The following is a 15,849-nucleotide window of genomic DNA, read 5'->3' as shown; positions in this document are numbered from 1 at the left end:
CTGTAAGTAATGACATGGCTAGTTATTTTGCACTTTCTTCAGAACAGAAAAAAAGTTGAACTTCTGCTCCAGATTGAGATTAATTATTAACTGCAAGTTTAATTTCAAAGACGCTAAAATATTTTAGTGGAGAAACACATTGTGGAAATTTGGTTGTGGCGGGAAGGAGTTTATAATTGAAGTTGTTCAAGTGCATTTAAAATATAGGGTTTTATGGACTCGTATGCATGGGGAAGGGGGAAGGTGAATACCTGGCGGTAACAATTTTTCCATACACGTAATTATTGTAAACTAAATGTGTCAAGAATGTGGTACGTTTGATTTTGCTATGAAGTGGGATTTGTATTGGAATCCTTCAAAAATTACCGCTTTTACGTCAGCAGTTAGTATGTTGTCTTCGATTTTCTAAAGGGTTTATTTTCCATAATTCTCTGTTACCATGGAAGGTATTTAAATGCTGTGCATATATATATATATATATATATATATATATATATTTGGACTTAGATGCATTAAGTTAAGCTGTGTTTATGCATATGACTTCCATTATTATTTAGAATAGTTTAGAAGAATTCTGAAATCTGGGGAAGTTCAAACAGTCTAGGCATTGAAAGAAAAAGTTCAATGGATAGCTATTGTTTTTCAGTTTAATTGATAGGGAACTATAGAAGTTGTACTGGGAAATCTACACATGCAGTTAGCACCCCCGTCCTTTTGCTTGGCTACAATTAATCTGTGTTGCAGTTTTCATTCAAATCTGAGGCCGAGACTTATCGAGAAAAAACGACTTAAAAAAATCTACTCCACCAGTCGGCGATCCTTTTGGAAAATGACAAAATGTGAAAAATGTCGCAAAATTATTAGAGCCTCCCCTCCCCCCACGCATCCAAAAATTCTGTATCTGCCTCTGTCTATGATTTTTTTTTTTTTTCTTTTTTTTTTTTTGACTTGCAAAGTTTAGGAACAGTTTGTAAATACCTATTTTAAAACCTGTAATCATTCTTAAACAATAAAAGGCTAGGAATAAGCCCCTGAAATCACCACCACAGTCAACAGCCCTGTAACTAAACTGGCTTCCCTTTCAAGCTTAATCGAGCTCAGCCTGGTCGTTAGTGCGTTCATAGATTTTTACCCTGTGACTCTCAAGTCTGTTAGAAAGCTTCTTTCGCTGTTTAGGATTAAGGGGCACAATATTGGAATACCATAATGTGAGGCTTTCGCTCGCTAGTGTGTTTCAAGAAGAAAATAGCAAGTGAGATCTGTGTAAACTGATATAACATTTTGAAACGTCGAAAATTGAAATATGGTATTGCTTGTTTTAATTGTTTGTATTTATTTTTATATGCTATGGATATATTGATTACTTCTGGCATTACTTCTAGTGCCCAGTAATTGTAAAATATTGTTTCTCAGACCTTGTTTAAAACCCAATTATCGTTTGGGAGTTTTTCATATTGCCTGGGCATTGTCAATAGTGTCAATTTGATCAACTGGTCCATAGTTAGTACTTATATAGCTGTTTAATAACACTTCCGTTTATTTTCGTGCCGTATTCACCATTGGCAATATTTAATTTATGTATTAGCATAATAGCTGTGTTGATGTGACTGTTGTAAATGAGAGCATTTTAATTATATCGTTTAATTCTAGTCCTTAGTGTGCGGCGTTGCTTTTCGAAAATTTTGTGTAGACAATCTGTTAGTTGGAAAAATAAACATTCCAGCAATAAAGGTCTCTTAATCTCTCATGTAGATTGCGATAGGCTCCTGACATAAAATTTCAAAGTTTGCGTTATCTTATCTGTTTGTTCAGTTCTACATATTCCCAATACTCGGTTTGACCATTTAGAAGACTAAGTGGACGATATGAAAGGTGTTGCAGTTTTGACTTTTCTCGTTGGAATTTTGGCCGTGTCGACTTATGGTAAGTTCTATTTAAGTAAGCTACGAGATTAATTGAGGTTAATTAGATAATTTTTTTAATGAATATTACAATATAATTTAGACAGCAATGTCGTTCTATTTTTTATTTGTTCAAATATCAGAATAAAAGATATTTATTCATAATTAGCTTGAAACTCATTAAAGCCTCTATACCTAACAAATCTGAAAAGAAAATATTGATCCATCAACTGAAGTAATGAAGAACAAAAAAGAAAAAAATAGTGAACGATGACAAAATTCTATGACCGATACATTCTAGTTTTGACGATGCAACTCATGTGTAATTGTGTTTGGATCTTTACACTTAGGTTTTTCTACGTTCTCTTTCGACTGTATACATTTTTTCCCTTTTCTCCCCTTAGTCCCTCTTTGCAGTATTGTTCTTCATTACTTTTTTTCATCCGCATAGATTTAGTTTACCCTGTTTTAGTTTCGTTTCTTTATTTTTGTTCTTAAGATAGGTGTTATTGGCTTCTTTGCACTCTTTGTTTCTCTTTACTGTCCCTACACCTGATCACACCCAATTGTGAAATATTACATAGGCGATGCGTTCATCAAAAAGTTGCAACCACCAGCGTTGATTGTTAGCTTAAAAAAAGACATATGACCATATTCAGACAAAAGGGAGTATCTGACAGTTTCATAATTTGGTAGGAAAGGGAAATATAGGCTTTAAGTTTTTATAGGAACAATTTCAAAAAATCTAATCAGAAAAATATGCAAAAATTACAATTATTAGCTAAATTTATTAACTAAATTATGTAATTTGTTTTGGTACATTGAACATACTATTATGTTCAGCTTTCTGTTAGCTAGTAAACACTTGCATAGGATATCATTTCCGCCATGGGCCATAAAACGGCCCATAAATTAACAAGATATTCATATGATGGTAAGATAGCTAACCTTATTGATTAGGTTATTGTAAACCGAAGGCTAGCAGGATCGATGCAAGATACTAGGATATATAGAAGTGTTGTTATTGATGTTAAAAGTAAAGATCCCCTGTAGTTATTCTAAAGTTAAAGTGTCTAGAGTTAATCTAAAGGTGAAATTTAGGAAGGGCATTTATCTCCCGGGATGCTATGACGTTGCAGACTTCAGGATAACAATATGAGAGAAACTTTCCAGGAACAGTTGAATACTAAATTGGAGAGATTATAATTTGAGAATTTAGAAGATGGATGAAATAATGTTGGTACAATAGTTTGTGAAGTTGCTGATGGTGTCTTATGGAAGAAAGTTAGAAACGTAGCTAGGATTATTAGTACAAAAATTTTATGTTTAATAGAGGGGAGGGCGGGCTTGTACAAGAATTATTTTATTGATAGATCATAGGAAAATAAAGGGAATGTAAAGAAAGTGGAGAAAGCATTAATATATTAATTAAAAAGGTATAGATTGGAGGCCATGGATAAATTTGCATGTGAAGGAAGATTTATTTTTTGAGGAAGAATTAATGACAGTACTAAAAGGATTAAAAAATAATAAGGGCCCAGGTGCGGATAGTCTGGCAAATTAGTTCTTTTAAATATAGTTATTTTGAAGTTAGAGATATCTTTAGGCCAAACAAAAAGCAGGTCGCCCCCAAATGGGGCGGGACGATGTCGTAAGGAAAGATACAAGATAAAATGGAAAGTTCTTGGAGGTCTAAAGAGGAAGGCCTTGAATAGATTGCGACGGAGGAGGAGCGTGCGTAGCTGTGTTGGCCTCAGGTGATTTGGTGCTGCACTGAGATGCTCGTAGTAGTACTAGTAGGCCTATTTTCAATTCTTTCCCTCTATCTGTAGCTTTTTATTTCTTCAAATAATAAATACAAAATAGTAGTTCCAGATTTCAATTGGATTTTTTTTTCTATTTAATAATATCATTTGTCTACTTTGTCTTAAATAACAAAATTGTGTTTTTAGTCTCGGAATTTTGGGGTAAAGGGCTGGGCACACGTAGCTGATTTCGGGAACTAATTTCCAAATCAGCGCCGATTTTAAAAGAAATCGGTGTCAATTTGAGCTTGAAAAATTTTCTAGTTTTCGGCGCTGATTTACAAAATCAGCACCGATTTTCATCATGATCATCACAAAAAAAAAACAGGGATACAAATAAATAGTCAGCCAGAGGTATCTGTGGTGAAAAACCCAACTACTGAGCTGAGAACTAAGCTGAGATCGATCAAACAACTATTAATAAACAGTAGTATGTTACCTTATACTTCTACGACTTTATGTTCCTTCCGGTTTTTCTGGTAGGCAATTCTATTCTAGAGGTCATTACATCTTTGCCAAGAGATTTATGCAATTAATTAAACCTGTATTATAAAACCAGCGCGTCTTGTTTCGAGTTTTAACGGACAAGTTTTTGAAAAGCAGACAGTTTTTTTTTCTTGTTTAGCATTTGCAAAAAAGGGGTTATTAGTGAGTGGAAAATTTTTTAATGCTTTTACAATCGAAGATGTTTGATTAACCTTTGCAAAAAAAGGGGGTAATGGGATTTGTGAATTCGAGGAGATGCCATGATTATGTACTGTATAATACACAAGTGATGTTTTGGAGCGTATTGTCAATTTAACGAGAAATGACTGAAAAGTGTTTTGAGGGAGATGGGTTGCTTGGAGGGTTGAGTTGCATGAGAGTTCAGTTAAAGGGGGTACATTTAGACGGGGGTTTTGGTTATACAGGGGTTCAGTTACACGGGGGTTCAGTGGCACGGGGGTTGAGTTAAATGGGGATTGAGTTCCACGAGAGTAGTGCTTTGTCATAGTTTAGCGTGTCACAGTTATATTCTTTTGATCATTCAACGGTCACTATGATTTTACTTACAGGGGGGGAGCAGGAGCACGGGGGTTGAGTTAAATGGGGCTTGAGTTCCACGAGAGTAACGAAATTTTTGTGTTAAATAAGTAGTTTTTGTATCTTTTAAAAGAGCTTTAAGGGATTTGAGAGACTCAGTTGACTGATTCCGTGTAGGTTTTATTTACTTGGTTGTCATTTGTTGTATCTTTTAAAAGAGCTTTACTGGGTTTGAGAGACTCAGTTGCCTGATTCCGTGTAGTTTTTCTTTAATTGGTGGACATTAAAAACTAACTTTTTGTGTTAATTAAGTAGTTTTTGTATCTTTTAAAAGAGTTTTAAGGTGACTGAGAGACTCAGTTGTCTTATTCCTTGTGGTTTTTCTTTCCTAGGCGGCCATTAAAAAATAAATCTGTGTTTTGATTAAGTACTTTTTGTATCTTTTAAAAGAGCTTTAAGGATTTTGAGAGACTCAGTTGCCTGATTTCGTGTAGTTTTTATTTACTTGGTGGTCATTTATTGTATATTTTAAAAGAGCTTTAAAGGGTTTGAGAGACTCAGTTGCCTAATTCCGTGTGGTTTTTCTTTACTTGGTGGTCATTAAAAACGAAATTTTTGTGTTAAATAAGTAGTTTTTGTATATTTTAAAAGAGCTTTACTGGGTTTGAGAGACTCTGTTGCCTGATTCCGGGTTGTTTTTCTTTAGTTGGTGGTCATTTGTTGTTTCTTTTAAAAGAGCTTTACAGGGTTTGAGAGACTCAGATGCCTGATTCCGTGTGGTTTTCATTTACTTGGTGTTCATTAAAAACTAAATTTTTGTGTTAAATAAGTAGTTTTTTGTATCTTTTAAAAGAGCTTTAAGGGGTTTGAGAGACTCAGTTGCCTGATTCCGTGTGGTTTTTCTTTTCATGGTGGTTATTAAAAACGAAATTTTTGTGTTAAATAAGTAGTTTTTGTATATTTTAATATATATTTATGTGGATTGAGAGAATAAGTTGCCTTATTACGTGTTGTTTTTCTTTACTTGTTGGTCATTTGTTGTATCTTTTAAAAGAGCTTTACAGGGTCTGAGAGACTCAGTTGCCTAATTCCGTGTGGTTTTTCTTTACTTGGTGGTCATTAAAAACGAAATTTTTGTGTTAAATAAGTAGTTTTTGTATCTTTTAAAAGAGCCTTAAGAGGTTTGAGAGACTCAGTTGCCTGATTCCGTGTGGTTTTTCTTTACTTGGTGGGTCATTAAAAACGAAATTTTTGTGTTAAATAAGTAGTTTTTGTATCTTTTAAAATAGCTTTACGGGGTTTGAGATACTCGGTTGCCAGATTCCGTGTGGTTTTTCTTTACTTGATGATCATTAAAAACTAAATTTTTGTGTTAAATAAGTAGTTTTTGTATCTTTTAAAAGAGATTCACGGGTATTGACAGATTCAGTTGCCTGATTACGTGTGGTTTTTCTTTAATTTTTTGTCATTAAAAATGAAATTTTTGTGTTAAATAAGTAGTTTTGTATCTTTTAAAAGAGCTTTACGGGGATTGAGAGACTAAGTTGCCAGATTCCGTGTGGTTTTTCTTTACTTGGTTGTCATTAAAAAAGAAATTTTTTTGTTAAATTAGTAGTGTTTGTATCTTTTAAAAGAGCTTTAAGGGGTTTGAGAGACTCAGTTGCCTGATTCCGTGTGGTTTGTCTTTACTTGGTGGTCAATAAAAACGAAATTTTTGTGTTAAATAAGTAGTTTTAGTATCTTTTAAAAGAGCTTTACGGGGATTGAGAGACTCAGTTGCCGGATTCCGTGTGGTTTTTCTTTACTTGGTTGTCATTAAAAATGAAATGTTTGTGTTAAATAAGTAGTTTTAGTATCTTTTAAAAGAGCTTTAAGGGGTTTGAGAGACTCAGTTGCCTGATTCCGTGTGATTTTTCTCTACTTGGTGGTCATTAAAAAAGAAATTTTTTTGTTAAATAAGTAATTTTTGTATATTTTAAAAGAGCTTTACGGGGATTGAGAGACTCAGTTGCCGGATTCCGTGTGGTTTTTCTTTACTTGGTGGTCATTAAAAACGAAATTTTTGTGTTAAATAAGTATTTTTTGTATCTTTTAAAAGAGCTTTCCGGGGATTGAGAGACTCAGTTGCCGGTTTCCGAGTAGTTTTTCTTTACTTAGTGGTCATTTAAAACGAAATTTTCGGGTTCAATTAGTAGTTTTTGTATCTTTTAAAAGAGCTTTACAGGAATTGAGAGACTCAGTTGCCTGATTCAGTGTGGCTTGTCTCTACTTGGTTGTCATTAAAAACGAAAAATTTGTTCTAAATAAGTAGTTCTTTTATCTTTTAAAATAACTTTACGGGGTTTGAGAGACTCTGTTGCCTGATTCCGTGTGGTTTTTCTTCTTTTCAAGGAGGCACACTTGTGCCTCTATAAAGAGGCGACCCACCACAATGTTAAGCGATTTCAGGTCCTAGAGGTCGCAGAGAGACGGCGGTAATCGCATTTTGTAGCCCAAGCTCAAACTAAGAAACTTGCAAAATTTCATCCTCCTCCGACTTTATCTTCATGGGGTAAACTGGGCCGGAAGTTTAGACCCTCCCACCACAGCCCCCCTTTAACGTTGTCCGATTGGGCTGAAATTTAGAGGTTAAGCTTTCCTAGGGCACGGGAGCTTATCCGAGAAATTTCAGCTCAATCTGATCACTCCTTCCCTGTTTTCAAAAAACCAAATAGCCTATAGCCACTTAAAATTCATCATCATCATTTCTTTTTTTTTCTTAGCCACGCCTACAGGCCACAGTTGGCAACGGATCCGGTTGAATGAGAACTCATTCAAAGCAGAATTCGACCTGTTAGGGCCTTTTGATATTTTCAGACCGAAAAAATTATCCCCCGAATTTACATTTACGAGAAACCTTAGTTTTTTTCAAATAATACACATAAACAGGTTAGACATGCTTTGTTATGAAAATATCTGCGCGTCAATTTTCATAACAAAGCATGTCTAACCTGTTTATTTGCATTATTTGAAAAAAAACTACGTTTTCTAAAGAGTTAAAGAGGCTGAGTTACAAGGTCAACCCTTAAAACGTACAGGGATTAGGAGGCACAGTTGGGGGGGCTGTTAAAGAGGCTGAGTCACAAGTTCGAACCTTAAAACGTACAGGGATTAGGAGGCACCCTGTACGACGTGATTTGAGTATTCAGGAATTAAAAGCCTTAATACAAGAATGTTCAAGAGCGGGGGGTTTTGGGGGCGGCAGCCCCCCAACTTCAACTCCTGACACGATCAGCTAACAGTTAGTCAAGCAATAATCAAGGAGGCACACTTGTGCCTCTATAAAGAGGCGACCCACCACAATGTTAAACGATTTCAGGTCCTAGAGGTCGCAGAGAGACGGCGGTAATCGGATTTTGTAGCTCAAGCTCAAACTAAGACACTTGCAAAATTTCATCCTCCTCCGACTTTATCTTCATGGGGTAAACTGGGCCGGAAGTTTGGACCCTCCCACCACAGCCCCCTTTAACGTTGTCCGATTGGGCTGAAATTTAGAGGTTAAGCTTTCCTAGGGCCCGGGAGCTTATCCTCGAAATTTCAGCTCAATCAGATCAATCCTTCACTTTTTTCAAAAAACCAAATATATCGACTTATAATTCATCATTTCTTTTTTTTTTCTTAGCCACGCCTACAGGCCACAGTTGGCAACGGATCCGGTTGAATGAGGACTCATTCGAAGCAGAATTCGACCTGTTAGGGCCTTTTGATATTTTCAGACCGAAAAATTTATCCCCCGAATTTACATTTACGAAAAACCTTAGTTTTTTTCAAATAATACACATAAACAGGTTAGACATGCTTTCTTATGAAAATATCTGCGCGTCAATTTTCATAACAAAGCATGTCCAACCTGTTTATGTGTATTATTTGAAAAAAAACTACGTTTTCTAAAGAGTTAAAGAGGCTGAGTTACAAGGTCAACCCTTAAAACGTACAGGGATTAGGAGGCACAGTTGGGGGGCTGTTAAAGAGGCTGAGTCACAAGTTCGAACCTTAAAACGTACAGGGATTAGGAGGCACCCTGTACGACGTGATTTGAGTATTCAGGAATTAAAAGCCTTAACACAAGAATGTTGAAGAGCGGGGGTTTGGGGGGCGGCAGCCCCCCAACTTCAACTCCTGACACGATCAGCTAACAGTTAGTCAAGCAATAATCAAGGAGGCACACTTGTACCTCTATAATAAGGCGACCCACCACAATGTTAAGCGATTTCAGGTCCTAGAGGTCACAGAGAGACGGCGGTAATCGCATTTTGTAGCCCAAGCTCAAACTAAGAAACTTGCAAAATTTCATCCTCCTCGGGCCCGGGAGCTTATCTTCGAAATTTCAGCTCAATCCGATCACTCCTTCCCTGTTTTCAAAAAACCAAATATAGCCACTTAAAATTCATCATTTCTGTTTTTTTCTTAGCCACGCCTACAGGCTACAGTTGGCAACGGATCCGGTTGAATGAGGACTCATTCGAAGCAGAATTCGACCTGTTAGGGCCTTTTGATATTTTCAGACCGAAAAAATTATCCCCCGAAATTACATTTACGAAAAACCTTAGTTTTTTTCAAATAATACACATAAACAGGTTAGACATGCTTTGTTATGAAAATATCTGCGCGTCAATTTTCATAACAAAGCATGTCTAACCTGTTTATGTGTATCAAGGAGGCACACTTGTGCCTCTATAAAGAGGCGACCCACCACAATGTTAAGCGATTTCAGGTCCTAGAGGTCGCAGAGAGACGGCGGTAATCGCATTTTGTAGCCCAAGCTCAAACTAAGAAACTTGCAAAATTTCATCCTCCTCCGACTTTATCTTCATGGGGTAAACTGGGCCGGAAGTTTGGACCCTCCCATCACAGCCCCCCTTTAACGTTGTGCGATTGGGCTGAAATTTAGAGGGTAGGTTTGCCGAAGGCCCGGGAGCTTATTCTCGAAATTTCAGCTCAATCCAACCTGTTTTCAAAAAACCAAATATAGCCAGTTAAAATTCATCATCATTTCTTTTTTTTTCTTAGCCACGCCTACAGGACACAGTTGGCAACGGATCCGGTTGAATGAGGGCTTATTCGAAGCAGAATTCAACCTGTTAGGGCCTTTTGATATTTTCAGACCGAAAAAATTATCCCCCGAATTTACATTTACGAAAAACCTTAGTTTTTTTCAAATAATACAGATAAACAGGTTAGACATGCTTTGTTATGAAAATATCTGCGCGTCAAATTTCATAACAAAGCATGTCTAACCTTTTTATGTGTATTATTTTAAAAAAACTACGTTTTCTAAAGAGTTAAAGAGGCTGAGTTACAAGGTCAACCCTTAAAACGTACAGGGATTAGGAGGCACAGTTGGGGGGGGGCTGTTAAAGAGGCTGAGTCACAAGTTCGAACCTTAAAACGTACAGGGATTAGGAGGCACCCTGTACGACGTGATTTGAGTATTCAGGAATTAAAAGCCTTAACACAAGAATGTTCAAGAGCGGGGGTTTGGGGGGCGGCAGCCCCCCAACTTCAACTCCTGACACGATCAGCTAACAGTTAGTCAAGCAATAATAAGTAATAAACTGTACAAAAACGTGCAGAAATTATTTGAAAAAAACTACGTTTTCTAAAGAGTTAAAGAGGCTGAGTTACAAGGTCGAACCTTAAAACGTACAGGGATTAGGAGGCACAGTTGGGGGGCTGCCGCCCCCAAACCCCGCTTTCGCAGCCTTTAAATAAAAAAAAAGTTTTTTAAACTGAAAGTAAGGAGCGACATTAAATCTTAAAACGAACAGAAATTATTCCGTATATGAAAGAGGCTGTGCCCTCCTCAACGCCTCGCTCTTTACGCTAAAGTTTGACTTTCTCACAACTCTTTTTTTAAACAATAAAAACTTTAGCGTAAAGAGCGAGGCGTTGAGGAGGGCACAGCCTCTTTCATATACGGAATAATTTCTGTTCGTTTTAAGATTTAATGTCGCTCCTTACTTTCAGTTTAAAAAACTTTTTTTTATTTAAAGGCTGCGAAAGCGGGGGTTTGGGGGCGGCAGCCCCATCTGTGCCTCCTAATCCCTGTACGTTTTAAGGTTCGACCTTGTAACTCAGCCTCTTTAACTCTTTAGAAAACGTAGTTTTTTTCAAATAATTTCAGTAAAGACACTCGATATCCTAAAAGTGTTTAATTCAAACTTTTTTTAAAACTTCGAAATTTTTCAACTTTATTTATTTTTTTCTTTTTGTACATAACTTAAAATGTCAAAATAGGCTTACAGTTCTAACAATTGTGCTCTGTGATTGGTCAGAGACACGAAGTGACTTTCCCACAGGTATTCTATGACCGGTTATTGACACTACCTAATCTATTGCATGTATTAAATCAGTATTTTTTACGCAGTGGAACGATAAACACATAAGTCATATCTTTAAAAAAAAGTGAAGATGGAGCATTTTAAGAAAGTGTGTTTACATAACAAGGTTATTTTAGCATTGAATGCTGACAAAGAGAAGTATTTAAACTCTAAACAAGTACAGGTGGTAGCACTATTGGAAATGTATGCATGCATTGTCATGACAGTAAGGAATTAAATTTCTTTGGAATACCTAAAAAATTCAACTCTTATGTTTCTGTTTATGCGAGATTGAGATCTCCAGAGATGATTGCACTCAAAGAGAATGCCAACATAAAAATAATCCTTGATGATAGATGAAAACTCCTTGCTACTGTTGCAGTTTTCACATTATATACTGATACAACAAATAGTCAGCTTTCGGGTATTAGAATTCAACAGAAGATCAATAAAAGAAAGGCATACTCTTCTACTAATATCGTAAACCATATCTTTTCTACGTGCCGAAACTGTTACCTGTGTAAATTTAATGTGATAATAGACAGTGAAATTGCCAGAAAAATAAAAAGGGCATTGTCAGGAAATATCACGATGGAATATAAAGATGAATCGATGAAAAAAAAAGCACCAGCAAACGTTACTGCCATTGATCAAACAGTCAATGAACCAAATAATACCAAAGACGAAAAGCATATTGAGCCTGTTGATGAGACACCAGTAAAATTTGTGTGTGACTCAAAATGGAATAATGATTATTCTACTGATTACGAACTAAGAGAAGACAATAGCTATAATATCAAGAGAGAACATGGTGAACTATTTTATGGAACAGATTCAAAATGTCCAAAGTTAATCATTGATATTAATAATGTATCGTAATATATTTTTTGTATTAATATTCTACATAGCATTATTTCATTAAAAATATATTATGCATTACATTGTTATGTGTTCATTATTTTTAGAGTAAGCTAGCATATCAAACGTTTAGAATGTCTAATAAAACGTCGGAGATGTAAGAAAAGGAATTTGCATACATCTATTGTCAGACACATGGGAACAAATTCTTTCTTGAATTCGCCTCTTGGATAAATAAAAAAAGACATTTCATTCAAGAAATTATGACGAAACTCTAAGTAAGCAACAAACTCATTCTTGAAGTTACCTCATGGATACACAATGCAGAAATTTCATTTAAGAAATTATCGAAAATTGTAAGTAAGTAGCAAATTCTTTCAAAAATATGTTAATACGTTTAAGCAATAAATATCTTTAAGCTTAACCCGTCTTTATTCTTTAGAATAGTTTTACTCATTTCATTAAATTATGAAGAAATTGTAAGTAAGTAACAATAGCTTTCTTGAATTCGCTTCCTGGACACAATACATATATTTAATTCAAGAAATCATAATAATATCGCAAGTCAGTAATAAAGTCTTTATTGTTTTCTCCTATTGGATGGGCAATACTGAAATTTAATTCTAGAAATTAAGAAGGAATTGTAAATAGGTAACACACCCATGTTACCTCATGGATACACAATACAGAAATTTCATTTAAGAAATTATCAAAAATTTTAAGTAAGTAGTAAATTCTTTCTTGAGTTCGCCTCCTGGCTAAATGAAAAAGACAGTTCGTTAAGGAAATTAGTAAAAAATTGTAAGTAAGTAGCAAATTCTTTCTTGAATTCACCTGCTGGATAAACAAAAAAGACATTTCGTTCGAGAAATTATGACAAAATTCCAAGTAAGTAACAAATTCTTTATTGTTTTCATGACTTAGATGCACGATGTAGAAATTTAATTTAAGAAATTATGAAAAAATTCTCAGTAAGTAACAATTTCTTTCTTGAAGTCAACTCTTGGATACACAATACGGAAATTTCATTTAAGAAATTATGGAAAAAAAACAATTTCTTTCTTGAAGTCAACTCTTGGATACACAATACGGAAATTTCATTAAAGAAATTATGAAAATATTTGTCAGTAAGTAACAATCTCTTTTCGTTTTCACTTCTTAGATATACAATACAGATACTTCATTCAAGAAATTATGAAAAAATCGCAATTAAGTACCTTTTTTTTCTCTTTATCAAAAACAATTTTCACTTAGCTACACGATGTAGAAATTTAATTCAAGAAATTAGGAAAAAAAGTCTAATTACGAATCAAGGTCTTTCTTTAAGTCAGCTCATGGATACACAATATTGAAAGTTTAGTCAAGAATTTTATGACATAGCTACACAATGTTGAAACTTGATTAAATAAACCATTTAAAAATTATAAGCAAGTAGAAATGTATGTCTTGAACTCATCTCTTGAATACACAATGCTGAAATTTAATTCAAGAAATTATGAAAATATTTGTAAGTAAGTAACAAACTCTTTATTGATTTCACCTCTTGGATATACAATACAGAAAATCATTCAAGAAATTATGAAAAAATCGCAAGTAAGTAACTTTTTTTTCTCTTTATCACAAACAATTTTCACTTAGCTAAATGATGTAGAAATTTAATTCAAGAAATTATTGAAAAAATCTCAGTAAGTAACAATTTCTTTCTTGAAGTCAACTCTTGGATATTCAATACGGAAATTTCATTCAAGAAATTATGAAAAAATTGCAAGTAAGTAGCAGATTCTTTCTTGAATTTATCTGTTGGACAAACAAAAAAGACATTTCGTTCAAGAAATTATGACAAAATTCGAAGTAAGTAACGAACTTCATTGTTTTACCGAATTAGATATACGAGGTAGAAATTAAATTAATGAAATTATGAAAAAATTCTCATTTATTAACCATTTATTCCTTGAAGTTAACTTTTTTATACACACAACTTAAATATCATTAAATAAATTATGAATAAATTTTTAAGCAATTAAAAAAATATTTATTAATTTAAAATATTAGATATACATTACAGATACTTCATTCAATAAATTATGAAAAAATCTCAAGTAAGTAGTTTTTTTTTTTCTTTATAACAAAAAATTTTCACTTAGCTACACGATGTAGAAATTTAATTCAAGAAATTATGAAAAAATTCTCAGTAAGTAACAATTTCTTTCTTGAAGTCAACTCTTGGATACACACAATACGGAAATTTCATTCAAGAAATTATAAAAAATATTTGTAAGTGAGTAACAAGCTCTTTATTGATTTCACCTCTTGAATATACAGTACAGATACTTCATTCAAGAAACGTGATTAAACACGTTTTGAAACTACATGCTATTTGTATGCCTTTCCTTGGCACCTTTCCAAACGAGCGGGGATTTAATTGCGTAGGTACTAAAGGAACATTGATCATTTTTTCTGATTTTGTGTGTTTTCACAAGAAACAGCTTGTCTTTAGCAAACTTAGCCATAGCTAGTTGAAACTCTTCATAAATATCTTCATTTAAGTCTAATTGCGTAGGTACTAAAGGAATATAGAACATTTTTTTTCTGAGTCTGTGTGTTTTCGCCAGAAAATAGCTTGTCTTTAGTAAACTTAGCCATAGTTAATTGAAACTCTGCATAAATATCTTCATTTTTAGTCTAATTGTGTAGGTACTTAAGGAACATTGAAAATTTTTTATGATTTTGTGTGTTTTCACACGAAAATAGCTTGTCTTTAGCAAACCTAGCCATAGCTAGTTGAAACTCTGCATAAATATCTTCATTTAAGCCTAATTGCGTAGGTACTAAAGGAACATGTGAGTCTCTGTGTGTGTGTCTGTGTGTGTGTGTCTCTGTGTGTGTGTTTGTGTGTGTGTGTCTCTGTGTGTTTGTATCTGTGTCTGTGTCCCTGTGTGTGTGTCTGTGTGTGTGTGTCTCTGTATGTGTGTCTCTTTGTCTGTGTCTCTGTGTGTGTCTCTCTGTGTGCTTTCCTCTGTGTGTGTGTGTCACTTTGTGTGTGTCTGTGTGTGTGTTTCTCTGTGTGTGTGTGTCTGTGTGTGTGTCTGTGTGTGTCTCTCTCTGTGTGTGTGTGTCTGTGTGTGTGTGTGTGTGTGTGTGTGTGTGTGTGTGTGTCTGTGTGTGTGTGTCTCTGTGTGTGTGTCTCTGTGTGTGTGTCTCTGTGTGTGTGTCTCTGTGTGTCTCTGTGTGAGTGTCTCTGTATGTGTGTCTCTGTATGTGTCTCTGTGTGTGTGTGTGTCTCTGTATGTGTGTCTCTGAGTGTGTGTCTCTGTGTGTGTGTGTCTGTGTGTGTGTCTCTGTGTGTGTGTCTCTGTGTATGTGTCTCTGTGTGTGTGTCTCTGTGTATGTGTCTCTGTGTGTGTGTCTCTGTGTGTGTGTCTCTGTGTGTGTGTCTCTGTGTGTGTGTGTGTGTCTCTGTATGTGTGTCTCTGTTTATGTGTCTCTGTGTGTGTGTCTCTGTGTGTGTGTCTCTGTGTCTGTCTCTCTGTGTGTGTGTCTCTGGGTGTGTGTCTCTGTGTGCGTCTCTGTGTTTGTGTCTCTGTGTGTGTGTTTGTGTCTCTGTGTGTGTGTCTCTGTGTGTGTGTCTCTGTGTGTGTCTCTGTGTGTGTGTCTCTTTGTTTGTGTGTGTATCAGTGTTTATGTGTGTGTGTGTCTATGTGTGTGTGTCTGTTTGAGTCTCTGTGTGTGTGTCTCTGTGTGTGTGTCTCTGTGTGTGTGTCTCTGTGTGTGTGTCTCTGTGTGTGTGTCTCCGTGTGTGTGTCTCTGTGTCTGTGTCTCTGTGTCTGTGTCTCTGTGTCTGTGTCTCTGTGTGTGTCTCTGAGTGTATGTCTCTGTGTGTGTGTCTCTGTGTCTGTGTCTCTG

At 35.2% G+C, this 15,849-nt stretch overlaps 1 protein-coding gene across 1 annotated transcript in view; it reads left to right on the top strand.

Annotated features, from left to right (window-relative positions):
• The first annotated feature begins 1,769 nt into the window (after positions 1-1,769).
• Positions 1,770-15,849, top strand: part of LOC148952166 (uncharacterized) — an 81,007-nt gene continuing 66,927 nt past the window's right edge. Inside the window, exon 1 of the mRNA XM_089089633.1 lies at positions 1,770-1,923. Within this exon, the coding sequence (XP_088945759.1) occupies positions 1,866-1,923 (58 nt within the window). The 5' untranslated portion in view covers positions 1,770-1,865. The remainder of the gene's footprint in view (positions 1,924-15,849) is intronic.

The sequence above is a fragment of the Artemia sp. Qi Xiang Cuo genome, chromosome 5 (genome assembly GCF_049724085.1).
Source record: "Artemia sp. Qi Xiang Cuo chromosome 5, ASM4972408v1, whole genome shotgun sequence".
Lineage (NCBI taxonomy): Eukaryota > Metazoa > Arthropoda > Branchiopoda > Anostraca > Artemiidae > Artemia > Artemia sp. Qi Xiang Cuo.
The sequence above is the reverse complement of the archived record's forward strand: the minus strand, read 5'-3'. Positions and strand labels throughout refer to the sequence as shown.